This window comes from Tamandua tetradactyla, chromosome 6, assembly GCF_023851605.1.
Source record: "Tamandua tetradactyla isolate mTamTet1 chromosome 6, mTamTet1.pri, whole genome shotgun sequence".
In the NCBI taxonomy this organism is placed as follows: Eukaryota; Metazoa; Chordata; class Mammalia; order Pilosa; family Myrmecophagidae; genus Tamandua; species Tamandua tetradactyla.
Genome location: NC_135332.1, coordinates 56,066,041 through 56,081,602, shown reverse-complemented (window position 1 = coordinate 56,081,602; position 15,562 = coordinate 56,066,041). Strand labels below are relative to the sequence as shown.

Sequence of the window (15,562 nt, the reverse complement as noted above, 5' to 3'; positions counted from 1 at the left end):
AGCAAATTTTGGACATCAGACATTTTATATTTATAAATATTTCTGTGTATATCTCTAAAAAATAAGGACTTGCTTAAAAAGCATGACATGGTACCTTTATCACATGCAAAATTAATAATAGTTCTTAAATAGAATCAAATATTTAGTCACTGTCATGGTCAGGTTCATGTGTCAACTTGGCCAGGTGGTGGTACTTGTTTGCCTGGCTGGGCAAGTACCAGCCTGTCTGTTGCTATGAGAACATTTCATGAAATTAAATCATGATCATGTTGGCTGCATCCACAGCTGATTCCATTTGTAATCAGCCAAGGGGAGTGTCTTCTGCAAGGAGTGATGCTTAATCTAATCACTGGAAGCCTTTTAAGGCTCTCTTTCTGCTTCAGCCAGCGAGCCTCTCCTGTGGAGTTCATCCAGACCCTCCACTGGAATTGTCAGCTTCACAGCCTGCCCTACAGATTTTGGACTCTACGTTCCCACGGTTATGTGAGACACTTTTATACATTTTATATTTATGAATATTTCCTGTCAATTCTGTTTCTCTAGAGAACCCTAGCTAATACAACTTGGTACCAGGAGTGGTTCTTAAGAAACAGAACCTTAAAAATGGATTTTTATGAATGGTTTTCTACTCTGACTAGACTCAAAGGCACTAAGGTCTCTGATGCCCATAATCAGAAAGACATTGCCAATCCATGGAGTGAGTTGGCAAAAGAGATAGTCAAAATACCACCGTTCTATTCTTCTAATGCTTTGCTCATACGAAGCCAGGCTCTGGGGGACAGTTTTTGACACCTTTATGGAGTTTTGTGGAAATAGGAGATATAGAAATGTTGGCTGGCTGTTGTTAGATATACTGTATACATTAATGAGTGAAAGGGATGGGCTAAAGGCTTCAAATGAGAAGCCTTAGGATGTAAACGTTTCTATGAGTGTCCTGAAGGAAAATCTTATTTCCTGTAGTCTATGGACTTGAGATCTCTGAGAATCAAACTCAGAATCTTACTGTTAGAGCAGTAACTTTAAAATGTAAACTGAAATCTAAATCTTGCATGGTGTCTGCTGTTAAAGTGAGGGCATTGACTGGAAAGGAGTGGGACCCTGAAAAATGGGATGGTGATATACGGATTGATAATGATGTCGGTGGAGAGGTTGAAACCTTAGGTCATGCTGAGTCTTCTCTAGATAACCCTGTAATGGTCTGCCCTGAGGACATAGCCATCTCACCTCCAGCCTGCCTTGAGGAGCTGACCACCCAACCTCCTCCTGAAGGGATTAGCCCTAGAGTGATTAATCCTGTTTCACCAGATCAAACTGCAAATGAAGGCCCTAAAGCAAATGGCTTGGAAGATACTTCTAATTCTTTTCATTGCCCATCCCCACCACCCCTCATTTCTTCCAGGCCTATAACTAGACTAAAGTCCCAACAGGTCCCTAAAGGTGAGGTATAAAGTATCACACATGAGGAAGTACATTATACTCCAAAAGAGCTGTGTTGAGTTTTGCAATTTATATAGATAGAAATCAGGGGAATATGTGTGGCAATGGATTTTAAGGGTGTAGGATAATGGTGGGAGGAATATAAGGCTGGATCAGGCTGAATTTATTGATATGGGCCCAATAAACAGAGATTCTGTATTCAATGTTGTAACTCGAGGGGTTAGAAAAGGCATTAACAGTTTGTTTGGATGGTTGGTTGAAACATGTATCAAAAGGTGGCCAATATTACCTGAGGTTGAAATGCCAGAACTACCCCGGTATAATGTAAATGAGGTGATCCAGAGGCTTAGAGAGATTGGAATGTTAGTGTGGATTTATCATGCAAAGCCTGCTCTTACACCCCAGGAATGTCCGGAGGATGCACCTTTTACCAGAACAATGAGAAATAAATTTGTGAGACTAGCGTCATCATCCCTGAAGAGCTCCATAGCTGCACTTCTCTGTGGGTCAGATATTACTGTAGGAACTGCTGTCAATGAGCTGGAATCCTTAAACACAATGGGGATGAGCAGATCCCAAGTTGGCAGAAGCCAGGTGGCAGCACTTAATAGCCAAAGACAGGGTGGACGTGGCTATTATAAGAGACAGCAAACCCAAAGCAAGGAGTCAGAATAATCTGACTCACAGAGATTTGTGGTGTTGGCTAGTAAATCATGGGGTATCTAGAAATACAATAGATAGTCAATCTATTAAATTCTTGTTTGAGCTATATTGACAAAAGAGTTCTAGGTCAAGTGAACAGAAGTCTAATTTGAATCACAAAATCACAGAGTCATGGCCCCTTAATCAACTTTCAGACTTGAGACAGTTTATAGACCCAGAGCCTCTTGAATGAAGGGGAGGCCAGGTTCCTTTGGGGGAGAACCCTGTTACACTGCCACAAATTTATACTGTTAATCTTCTTCCAAGCTTTCCCCAAGGAGACCAACAGCCTTTCACCAGGGTAACTGTACATTGGGAAAAAGGAAATGATCAGATATTTCAGGGATTATTAGATACTGGTTCAGAAGTGACATTAATTCCAGGGGACCTAAAATATCATTCTGGTCCACCAGTCAGAGTGGGAGCTTATAGAGGTCAGGTGATCGATGGAGTTTTAGCTCAGGTTCATCTCACAGTGTGTCCAGTGGGGCCCCAGACCCATTCTGTAGTTATTTCCCAGTTCCAGAATGCATTATTGGAATAGACATACTGAGCAACTGGCAGAATTCCCACACTGGCTCTCTAACTCATGCAGTGAGGGCTATTATGGTGGGAAAGACCAAGTAGAAGCCACTAGAACTGCCCCTACCCAGCAAAAATAGTAAATCAGAAAAAATACCGGATTCCTGGAGGGATTGCAGAGATTACTCCTACTCTTAAGGACTTGAAGGATACAGGGGTGGTGATTCCCACCACATCCTTATTTGGCCTGTGCAGAAAACAGATGGGTCTTGGAGGATGACAGTGGATTATCGTAAACTCAACCAGGTGGTAACTCCAATTGCAGCTGCTGTTCCAGATGTGGTATCATTGCTTGAGCAAATCAGTATAACCCCTGGTACCTGGTATGCAGCTATTGATCTGGCAAATGCTTTTTCCTCAATAACTGTTAGTAAGGACCACCAGAAATAGTTTGCTTTCAGCTGGCAAGGCCAGCAATATACTTTGCTACCTATACTGTCCTACCTCAGGGTATATAACCTCTTCAGCCCTATGTCATAATCTTGCCCACAGGGACTTTGATCGTTTCTCCCTCCCACAAGACATCACACTGGTCCACTGTATTGATGACATCATGTTGATTGGACCTAGTGAGCAAGAAGTAACAACTACTCTAGACTTACTGGTAAGGCATTTGCATGTCAGAGGATGGGAAATAAATCCAACAAAAATACAGAAGCCTTCCACCTCAGTGAAATTTCTAGGTATCCAGTGGTGTGGGGCATGTTGAGATATCCCTTCTAAGGTGAAGGATAAGTTGCTGCATCTGGCCCCTCCTACAACCAAAAAAGAGGCACAACGCCTTGTTGGTTTCTTTGGATTCTGGTGACAAGGTTTTCCTCACTTGGGTGTGCTACTCCAGCCCATTTATCAAGTGACTAGAAAAGCTGCTAATTTTGAGTGGGGACCTGAGCAAGAGGAGGCTCTGCAACAGATCCAGGCTACTGTACAAGCTGCTCTGCCACTTGGACCATATGATCCAGCAGATCCAATGGTACTGGAAGTGTCAGTGGCAAATAGAGATACTGTTTGGAGCCTTTGGCAGGGCCCTATAGGAGAATCACAATGCCGACCTTTAAGATTTTGGAGCAAAGCCTTACCATCTGCTGCAGATAACTACTCTCCTTTTGAGAAATGGCTTTTGGTCTACCAGGCCTTAGTAGAGACTGAATGCTTAACCTTGGGCCACCAAGTTACCATGTGACCTGAGTTACCTTTCACAAGCTGGGTGTTATCTGACCCACCAAGCCATAAAGTTGGGCGTCCACAGCAACACTCCATCATAAAATGGAAATGGTATATACGAGATAGGCCAGAGCAGGTCCTGAAGGCACAAGTAACTTACATGAGGAAGTGGCCCAAATGCCCATGGTCTCCACTCCTGCCATATTACCTTCTCTTTCCCAGACCACAGCTATGGCCTCTTGGGGATTTCCCTACAGTGAACTGACTGAGGAAGGGAAAACTCGGGCCTGGTTTACAGATGGTTCAGCATGATATGTAGGTACCTCCCGAAAGTGGACAGCTGCAGCACTACAACCCCTTTCTGGGACAGTGGTGAGGGGAAATCCTCCCAGTGGGCAGAACTTCGAGCAGCGCACCTGGCTGTTCGTTTTCCTTGGAAGGAGAACTGGCCAGAGGTGCGCTTGTATATTAGTCATGGGCTATTGCTAATGGTTTGGCTGGATGGTCAGGGACTTGGAAAGACTATAATTGGAAAACTGGTGACAAAGAAGTCTGGGGAAGAGGTATGTGAATAGATCTTTCTGAATGGGCTGAAAACATGACGATATTTGTGTCCCATGTGAATGAGCACCAGAGGGTGACTTCAGCAGAGGAAGGTTTTAATAATCAAGTGGATAAGATGACCCATTCTGTGGATACCAGTCAGTCTCTTTCCTCAGCAACTCCTGTCATTGCCCAATGGGCTCATGAACAAAGTGGTCATGGTGGTAGGAATGGAGGTTATGCATGGGCTCAGCAACATGGGCTTCCACTCACCAAGGCTGACCTGGCTACAGCCACTGCTGAATGCCCAATCTGCCAGCAGCAGAGATCTACACTCTCCTGATATGGCAACATTCCCCGAGGTGACCAGCCAGCTACATGGTGGCAGGTTGATTACACCGGACCACTCCCTTCATGGAAAGGGCAGTGATTTGTTCTAACTGGAATAGACACATATTCTGGATATGGGTTTGCTTTCCCTGCACGCAATGCTTCTGCCAAACTACCATCCATGGGCTTACAGAATGCCTTATCCATCGTCATGGTATTCCACATAGCATTACTTCGGATCAAGGAACACACTTCACAGCAAATGAAGTGCAGGAATGGGCACATGCTCATGGAATTCTCTGGTCTTACCGTGTTCCCCATCATCCAGAAGCAGCTGGATTGATAGAACGGTGGAATGGCCTCTTGAAAACTCAATTACTGTGCCACTTAGGTGGCAATACCTTGAAGGACTGGGGTAATGTTTTCCAGGAACCTGTATATGCTCTGAATCAGCATCTGCAGTATGGTGCTGTTTCTCCCATAGCCAGGATCCATGGGTCCAGAAACCAAGGGGTGGAAACGGGAGTGGCACCACTCACTATTACCCCTAGTGATCCATTAGGAAAATTTTTGCTTCTTGTCCCTGTGACTCTGAGCTCTGCTGGTCTACAGGTTTTAGTTCCAAAAGGGGGAGTGCTTCTACCAAGAGAAACAACAATGATTCCACTGAACTGGAATCTAAGAATGCCACCTGGTCACTCTGGGCTATTCATGCCCCTGGATCAAGAAGCTAAGAAGGGGATTACATTACTGGCTGGGGTGATTGACCCTGACTATCAGGGGGAAATAGGACTACAACTACACAATGGAGGTAAAGGAGAGTTTTCCTGGAATACAGGAGATCCCCTAGGGCGTCTTTTGGTACTACTATGCCCTGTGATTAAAATCAATGGAAAACTGCAACAACCCAATCCAGGCAGGACTACCAATGGCTCTGAAACTTCAGGAATGAAGGTTTGGGTCACCCCACCAGGCGAAGAACCACGACCAGCTGAAGGGCTTGCTGAGGATAAAGGGAACACGGAATGGGTAGTGGAAGAAGGTAGTGATAAATATGAACTATGACCTTGTGATCAGAAATGAGGACTGTAATGCTGTTTTGTTCATGTCATACTATTTAAATTGTAAGATTTAATCAAATTTAAGAATGAATATTACCCAAGGACTTGTACCCCATTCTGGAGAGATTTAATGTGTTTCCAGTTATATGCAGAACAGTTGAGTATTGTTAAGGGAGGGGGAAAAATGTCTTTTATTGTTTTCTATTTAGAAATTAGGTATGGTTTAAGGTGATGAGTACAGCTGCCAAGCTGATAAGAGGTGGGCTAGTCACGCTCAGGTTCATGTGTCAACTTGGCCAAAGTGGTGGTACCTGTTTGTCTGGTTGGGCAAGTTTGGCTACTATGAGGATGGTTTTCATAGAATTAAATCATGAGCATGTCGGCTGCATCCACAGCTGATTCCATTTGTAATCAGCCAAAGGGAGTGTCTTCTTTAATGAGTGATGCTTAAAATAATCACAGGAAGCCTTTTAAGGAGGATTCAAAACAGACAGGTTCTCTTCCTGCTTCAGCCTGTGAGCCTCTCCTGTGGAGTTCATCCAGACCCTCCATCGGAATCATCAGCTTCACAGCCCGCCCTATGGATTTTGGACTCTACGTTCCCACAGTTACGTGAGACAATTTTATAAATTTTATATTTACAAATATTTCTTGTCAATTTTGTTTCTTTAGAAAACCCTAACTAATATAGTCATGGTTCAAATTTCTTAGATTGTCTAGATGCTGCAAACTCCCAGAAACAGGGGTTCCCTGGTGGGATTCTGAAGATTCTAGGAGAATTTATGGGGAATGGTGTAAGGTCACTTTCAAAAACAAAGTAGGATGTCATTGGTGGTGATGACACAGTAACATTTATTAAGTGCCTACTGCATACCAGGCTCCATGATATGTGCTCTGCCTGCATCATGCTTTCAATCCTCACACTGACCTTCTGGGATTAGCTCAGAGAGGCTGAGTAGTGGCCATGGACACACACTTAGCAATTTGGTCAGGATGTGAACCCAGGTCTGGCCAGCTACCACAACCATGTGCCCTCAGCCATGCCCAAGGCAGCGCCAGGAGAATCAGCTCTCCCAGAGCCCTTCCATCTTGATCATTTCCAGATAAAAGGCGACAGACAGATAAATGGAGAGTGAGCTGTTCATTTGGTAACAGAGGGAAGAAGAGAGAAGGGAATCCCTTTTACTGAAGAGACTAGCTAAAAACTGCCTGAATCTCAGATTGTGCCTGAATCTCAGAATGTGTTGAAATAACTCTATCCCAGGTGGGATGCAAGCCTTCCATAGCACTTGCTGCACTCCGAGCCCATTAGCATCTCCTTGTTATTCCCTGAAGGAGTTCCTAGCAGGGCAGACCTTCCTTGCTAATAAAAGCTGCTTAGCAACAAGGAGCTGGTTAATAAAGCCCTGACGTTACTCCCAGCTCCACAGATTTCACCCATGGCTCCCATTAGGGCTCATCCTCGCCCAAAGCAACCCTCAGGTGGACCCATCTGGAGAGGGTGGGGTTTGCCTGGTCTGGCCTGGGCCCCACCCTCAATGCCTCTGGGGAGAAGAGACATTTAGGAGTTTAAGAACCTGCTCTCTGAGGTGAGCAGACTCTATGTGGGCTTCCTAAACCCACTCTACCCACCAAATGTTAAAATCCGACCTCAGAGCCAAATCAGAATAGAACAAATAGGAGTAGGTGGAGGAAGGCATTCCCAGACCCTGAGCAACTGAGCGAGCAAGGGAGTGAGCGAGGAAGGGTGAGCAGACCTCAGAGAAACAACTGCTTCTCCAAGGCACATGGGTTGATGTCAAAATGACCTCGGATCCCTTGATGGGAAGGGAGCAATTGTGCCCTCTTAAGCATATACATTACTATTATGAATACAGAGTTCAAGGGTGAAACTTGGGACAATTTGCTGTTTTGCCCTGATCTTGAGTTAAAGGCACCTACTTTCTCCTCCAGAAGAGGGGGAAGCCAGGGGTTCATGAGGTCACAGTGAAAAAAACGTGAAGCCTCAATTTGATTCAACTGTAAGTATTTACATTAAAATAAAAATTTCAAAGACCATATTATGGAGCAAGATGCAAACTTTACATAATAAAAGGAGACTGATCAAAGAACCCTCTCCTGCAGTGGTGGGTTTAGGGTTTATTCTCTAAACCCCACTCTCTGCCAGCAGGAGGGGGCAGTCACACAGGTCCCTATCCCCTGCCCAGGGGTGGGGTGGGATGGGGTGGGGGTGGGGCTCAGGGCCCATCCTGTCAGAGCAGCACCTCAGCAAGGCTCTGTGGGAGGAGGAACCGCACATACAGAAGCCCCTCCCCATCCCCCCACCTCCCCCACCCCCCCGCCAAGTCTCCTTTGCCAGCAAAGCTTCACAGTTTCCGCCGGCAGGAGCGATTGGCTTCTGGACAGACAGGTTTAGGAAAACCACAGCGAACACACAGCAAATGCATGTTTCTTGCCAGTTCTGGGTGTTCAACCCCTCCCCCTGGGTCATAGGAATTGTGGTGGGAGCGTCTGCTGGCAACTTCCCTGGGTTTGTCCCAGAGTCCCATTTCTAAGGCTCTCCAAGAAGGTTGTGTTTGGGGCTCAAATGACAGTATTATAAAGAAGCTCAGAGAAGCCCATCTAGTGAGGCCATGCCCTTCCAGTCATATCCTAGCCCTCCTCTGACAAGGTCAAGGTCTCCAGGGCAGAGCCCAGGTACCCAGGACCCTAGAGAATGTGGTCACTTCAGGGTAAGTCCAGCGCCACAGACTTCACACTGCTCTTTTTTTGTCAGCACACTCTCCCTACACCCATTTTCTTCAATACAAAGAGGGATTCCAGATGCAGCTGGGGCAACAGTAAGCCGTGGTGTAAGACTAGATCTACTTCAGGCTAAAAATGCATTTCTGAGCATTCTGCAAGGTGGTGAGGGAAACTGGCATGTCAGAGTTTCCAAATGCCAAGGTCATGCAGTTTTTGATCAATACCCTTCTATTCCCTCCCACCCTGCCCCCAAGAACCCTGATTAGGATTCCAGCATAACGCCCGTGACTGCCTCAGAAGCAGAAAAAGAAGGCTGATAACCACTGCTTTAAAACAACCTTATTTTAAGTCCAAATTGAGATTTCCCTCACCATGATCACTGACTTTGACAAAGCTTAAGGATTCCTTTTTCCAGGGGTCTCAGATGCCCCAGCTTGAGTGAACTTTACACTGTAGGCCACTCTTGCTTTTCAGCACATTCCCAGGCACAGGAAGTAAACTGGCAGTGGTTTCCAGAAACGTTTTGTTTGACCCACGTTTTTTTTTTTTTTTTCTAAATGAGAATTAGTTGTCAGCATTTAAAATTTGGGAAATATTCTATTAAAACCCAGACTTCTGGCTTCTCAGAATGAAACAGAAGCCATGGCAAGCCTGAGCTGCTTTCCTGCAGGAGCTCACAGGGCAGACAGGGCAAGCACTGGGCAGATCACTTAGTTGCCTCCTGTCTCCCACTGGCTTCCCTGGTGTGCTTTCTTGTCTAAACTTGCAGGCATTTATGCTTGCACTCATGGACTTAGGCATCGCCTGAGGAACCCAGAAAGAGAGGATACAGCCCTTTAAACAGAGCTCCTTTTGCTCCTGGGCTGAGTTTAGAACCCTGGAGACTTGGGGACCCATATTCTGATTCAGCAACTACAACCAGCTGAAAGCCAAAAGATCATTCCTTTAGAGTGTGACAGCCCTGTCTGGTGGAAAGAGCCCTGGGCTTCAAGGCAGGAGACAAAAGTAAAGGCCCTACTGCTTCCTGGGGGCTCCTGGATTGATCAGAGGAGAGGTGACAGCTGTTTCTCACCCTCACTGGCCTGAATAGGGGACACCCACAGCTTTTCTCTCTGCCTCTCTTCCCCCAGCCCCTTTTTCCTCCTTCCCCCAGGGCCGCCCACATGCAGCGCCCATGCACAAGCTGTTTGTATTATTTTGTTCTATTTTCACCAAGCCAGGCACAATTAGGGCCATCAGCAGAGCCCTTCTGGTGACAATGACAGACACTGGCTGAAGTCAGGGGAACACGGCACAGGTGGAAAGGAGCTGAGTTCTAACACGCTGTAAAGCTACTTGTAAGACTGGCATCCTCTTCCTATCCCCCACCCCCCACCATCCTCCCCACATAGGTTCTGCCAGAGAAAAGATATGGTGAACGTACGATCAGACTCCTCCTTGTAAGCCGGGGAATACTACATAATCTCAAAGAATTGGGGGAACTCACCTATAAGGAAGATGGAGGAAACTCAAACCCCCCAAAAATCTAACTTCGGCCTCAATATTTAAAGGACAGGAAAAGACAGGCATTTTCCAAGCTAGGAACATTTACATGAATTATCTCAATTCCCACAAAAAGTCTTTGAGATGGGACACATCTCCCTATTTTCAGAGGAGGAACCTGAAGGTGACAAAAGTTAAGAAACTGGTCCAAGATGACTTAAGAATTAAGCAGATGGTGGTTCAGTGGTAGAATGCTCCCCTTCCATGCGGGAGACCTGGGTTTGATTCCCAGACCATGCACCACCACCCCCAAAAAACCCAAATAACAAGAAGTAAGTAGGGCACCAGGGTTCAAACCCAAATCAATTTCTTTGGCTCTATCACTTGCTGCCTCTACCCTGATCACCCTCTACCATCTGCCTGCCTTATTTTTCTTCATAGCTCCTTTCACTACCTCTTACTAAATTATATATTTATTCGTGCAATTTGTTTTCTGTCTGCCTTACCTAGCAGAATGCAAGCCCCAGGGCAGAGACTGTCCATCTTGTCACTACCGTGTACCTGCACTGAAAATGGAATCAGGCACATGGTGGACCCTTGGTGAGTATTTGTTGAAGGATGGCTGGGAAGAGCAGCTCTATCTTACCACACTCTCATCCAAAAGCATCCTGTCCCTTATCTGCTCTTTTCATTCCTTCCCCTCAGAAATGTATAACCTCCCCTTCCTTCAATTTCAAATACCAAGGTCAGAGGCCACAGAAAACAACACAGAGATTGCAAGTGGCTCCTGAGTCCTCAGAAAGGTAGTTGAGAGGAAGGCCAAGTTCCTGGAAATCCAAGAAAATTCTGCTATGTGTAGAAATAGATTTGCTCTTACAAAGGCAAAAGTCTTCATGTTGAGGTGGAAGCAGTGGTTTATTATGGACTTTATTCTTTCTGAAGCTGGAAGGTATCGGCTAGCTCTCCTATCTCACATTCATGTCCTGCATTTGATCAAGTGCTTGGAGTGTTGGGATGATGAGGCAACAGGTGTGATTAATAAGAAAGCAGAAGTGGTGTAGAAAGCATCTAGAGGACACAAATACTTCCTCAAAGCTAAAGCAAGAATAAATCAGAGCAGTGGTTTCCTAATCCAAACTACTTAGGGCAGTGGTTCTCAAAGTGTGGCTGCTGGACCAGCACCATCAGCTTCACCTGTGAACTTGTCAGAAATCCAAATTTTAAGGCCTGACTCTGGACCTAGTAGAATCAGAAACTCTGAGGCTGGGGCCCAGGATCTGTATCTTAACATGTGATTCTGAGGCATACTATAATTTGAGAATTACTGTCCTACAGAACTAAAAATATACAGATTCTGGGCTCTGGAGATCGATTCTGTAAGGACAAGGATGGAGCCCAAAGAGATTGCATAGTCCCAAGTTTACTTTGACTACTAAACCTGAGGACTCATTTTTCCCTGGACCCAAGGCAGTGTCCTCAGTACTAAGTCCAGTCCCACCTTTACCATCCCCTAGTCACTCACTCACCACACAGAGCAATGATATGGCTGCTATCTTCATGCACAAACTTCCTGGTGACAGCCTCCTCCATGATTTGCTTCACCTGTGGACAAATGAGCAGCACTGTTAATTTTTTCCCCTGATTAAAGGCCTCTGTGCAAGTAAATACTCTGGCTCTGCCCTCCTGGTCCGGGTTCAGACAGACGTGGAGTGAATGATAAGGATAGTGAATGATAAGGATAGGGAAGCAAAGTTTCTTCAGCATGGACTGTGCCAAGCCTTTTGGAGAGGCAACCAGGAAAAGAGGTACCATAAAACCACCAATCAATTGTGCAGAACTTCCAGCCCAGGTGGACATGCACACCGGGGAGAAGAGGGAGAGGATGCTGTTTGCTCATCTGTACTCAGCTGGAGAAAGGCTTCTGGGCATACACACTGTACTTTAGGAACAAACTGTCTCAGTACAAGCTGTAGATAAACAACCTGCCCCTCCTTTTCTCCCCCTTTGCTAAGGTTAGGGGTTAGGTCTGTCCAGGTCTCAGCCACACTCTCCACATGCTCTTAAGCCCAGGTTTCTTTTTATCCAGGTTCTAAAACCCTGGTGTTCTTACCTGGATGGAAAAATTTCCAAATACCCTTGAGGGGTGGACAGTCACACCGTCCTTTCTTTAAGCAAGCACTCTTTTTAAAAAAGCTTTTTCACTGACAAATATTAAACATGCAGAAAAGGCATATAACTATTCATGCTGATGAAGGTTCTCAAACCGGAAACACCTTTGAAACCAGCATCCAGCTCAAGAAACACCATGACCAGCACCCCAAATCTCCCCCTGCCTCATCACGTTCCCTTCCAGCCACCACTCTTCAAGGGTACCTATGATCCTGACTCCTAACATTGTTTTTTGTAGTATTTATAAATGCAAGCACACAGTGTGTAGTGTTTTGGGACTGGTTCCTTTTGCTCCCCTGTGTGCTTGTGAGATTTGGTTGTGTTATTGTTCATCCTCGTTGCTGTAGAGTGTTCCAGAGTGTGAACACACCACAGTGAATGGGTGTTTGGTTAGTTTCCAGTTTGGGGCTGTTATGAATAATGCTGCCATGAACATTACAGACAAGTCTTTTGGTGATACATATGCATTTCTTTGGATTTGTATTTCTAGGCATGCAATTGTTGAATCGTGGGGTGTGCATATAGTTAGCTTTACCAGATATTGCCAAATTGCTCTTCCAAGCTGTTGTACCAATTTACACGCCCACCAGCAGTGTATGAAAGTCTAGTTGTTCCCAACAATTAAGCTGAGCACTTTTGGGGGAACCTGAAGCAGAGATGCCAGGAAACAGATACTAATACTGGAGATTAAAGGGATGGATTACCTCAATCCTGGCATAAAAGAACAGATAAAATAAGGTGTGGGCAGAGCTCATCTTTGCCATTCTTTTGGCAAGGAATTCAATGTCCCGATGCTGTCCTGCCTCCCAAGGCCCTTTAGCCAGAGCTATTCAGTTTTGGAAAGTGGTAGACCCTCTAAAGTGTGGGGAGTAGAGAAGAAGGACCAGGAGTCTTCTCTCTGCTAAATACTGTCCATGGTTAGCAGTTAGATAAAATGGACTTTGATTGATTGATACACGCAAAACTGTTAATAGCTTTCTAAATTACTTCCCAAGGGGTGCATACTTTAAACGGAGTACAACTTCACAACTCAAAGGTCTGGGGCAGGCTGGTGGGCAGATTATTGACTTAGATGCCCCTAGAATTATGCCAGAGGTCCTTTGTGAAAGGCCTGCTCTGCCTCCAATTATCCCTACTTATAAGAGAGGAAAGGGTATGTTTCTCTTGAAATCAGAATTTTTTAAGCTCTGAAGAGTAGCAGGAAAATTTTTGAGTTCAGAGCAGGTCAACCTTTGTCAGGCTAGATACATAGCGGTGGCATATTCTGGACATTTCTCACATTTGTTTAGGAATCATTCTTGGAGTAGACAGGCCTTCCAGGGACTGAAAAATAATTGTCTCCTCAAAAATCTTTCTTATCATCCCTGACAGGACCCCAAATTTTTGGATCACACCAGCAATCCTTGTTTGGGGTCAGTTACTTTTTTTGCTCTTATTTATACCATTTGTTTAAGTCTCTGACACTAGACTGCTTCCTTCCTGAGGCTAAGCATAGATATTTCTCTTTCTCTTATGGAGGGCAGAGTTGAAGCTCGAGTACTGATTTGATATATCCTTGGTCTAAGAAGCCTCTTTGGCCACTTCACAGTGAAGGTCTCATGGAGATTTTCACACACAGCTGGAGAGGTGACAGTATCTTTGCCAAGGAGGGGTTAGGAGCAAATGTTAGGGTCCAGGGTTAGGCCATGTTCGTGCAGGAGAACCACCTGGAGACTTATAGGATTTTGTCAGAACCCCACACCTTCCCCATTCCTGAAACTCTAGTAAGGTATAAAGGTACGAATACTGTGAGCTTTTAGATATGAAGTTGATATCATTATCCCTATTTTAGAGATGAAGAAACGGAAACTCAGAGAGGTTAAGTAACTTACTCAAGGTCACACAGAGCTAGGCCTAGCCTATTCCAAAGTTTATGCTTTCCCACCATGCCTTGCAGTCTCCAACATCAGCGTATCTGTTTACCAAACAGTCACTAAGTTCCTACCATGTGCCAGGCAATGGATAGTGCATACAGCACAAGACAGCCAGCCCTTCCCTCATGGAGTGTTCACATCTGGAGGACGATGGCTAAAGAGGCAAGTGGGGGAAAGAGCTCAAGACTCCTATTCAAGGCCTAACTATTCTAATGTACTCTGCGGGTTTGAGCTTGCTAGCGCCAGTACCTGGGTGAGTCATTCACAAGGGGGCAACAACCCCCCACCCCCCACTGAAATGAGCTCTGGAGCAGAGTCAAGGTATAAACAGGATTAGTAGAGGGAAGGATTCTTCCTGCCCTGGGGGGCCTGCCTTAAAAAGGGGAAACAATCGGGTCCTAAGACCCATTTTCAAACAAAACAAAACAAAACTGATCCTTGGGTAGGAGGTGGGCGTGGAGGGAGAAACGGCGAGATGAGCCGAGACGAACCCTCCGGCAGCCACGACTCAGGTCCCAGAGGGATGCTGGAGGAGGGTTGTAGAAACGGGAGAGCTAAGACACCACCACCCCCCCCCCACCCAAGTCACGGCTCAACGCCACAGGAGACCCGAGTAGAATCCCGCCCACTCCCAGGTGGAGCAGGCATTGAATGGGCAGCTAGGGTTCTCCAGAAATCACTGCCACCCCTCCCCCGACCTCGGTCTCCCAAGCTGCTGCCGTCACAGGGCGGGGAGCTGCGGGACCGCGGAACAAACACGCCCGGGAGCTCCGGCCTAGCTCCCTGGGCTGAGGGGCTCTGCCCCCAATCCCGGAGCAGGGCGCGAGCCGCAGTGGGTCCCGGACGCCGCCCCCGCCCGACCCAGGTCAGGGCCCGCGAGCGCCGGTGCCCAGGGGTGGGCGCCGACGTATCCGCTCCTTGGGCCGCACGGCCAGGGCTTAAGCCCCTCCGGGGTCTTCGCCTCGACTTTACCTCCTTTTTCACGTTCCACAGCAGTTTCTCTTTGATTGCGTCCTCCGCGCTGCCCATGGTGCGGCGAGTGGCGGGGAGGCGGCGCCGAAGACCCTCAAACCTCCGGCGCGCCCTCGCCTCCTCCGCGCCTGTCGGCTCAGCGCCTCACGCGCCAGGCGGAGCCCGGGTCCGCCGCGCTCCCCTCCCGCCGCCGTCGCCGCCGCCGCAACCACTGCCCCGTGCTCGGCTCCGCAGCCATCTTCCGAGCCCTGCACAGACGTCAGGCGACTGGCCCGTCCCCTTCCCACAGCCGGGGAGGTGTGTGGGGGAGTTCAATCAGCGACGGGGCGGGCGGGGGGGGTTCGGGGCGGGGGTAGGCTGCGCGCGCCTAGGGGTGACCGGCCCGGGAGCGCGCCACTCGGGCCGCTGTCATGGCGACGCGCCGGCTCCCGCCCCGAGGGCGCGAACCCGCATTGTGAGCGC

General features: G+C 47.0%; 1 protein-coding gene across 4 annotated transcripts in view; it reads right to left on the bottom strand.

Moving 5' to 3' along the window:
- The window catches only part of SGSM2 (small G protein signaling modulator 2), a 38,371-nt gene extending 23,118 nt beyond the window's left edge, over positions 1-15,253 (bottom strand). The window contains exons 1-2 of one of the 4 annotated variants that reach the window (XM_077165514.1): positions 15,101-15,253; positions 11,573-11,648 (exon numbers count right to left, since the gene is read on the bottom strand). In XM_077165514.1, the coding sequence (XP_077021629.1) occupies positions 11,573-11,648; positions 15,101-15,157 (133 nt within the window). In that variant the 5' untranslated portion in view covers positions 15,158-15,253. The remainder of the gene's footprint in view (positions 1-11,572; positions 11,649-15,100) is intronic. The other 3 variants (XM_077165513.1, XM_077165515.1, XM_077165516.1) reach the window with 3 other exon arrangements.
- Positions 15,254-15,562: the final 309 nt, after the last annotated feature.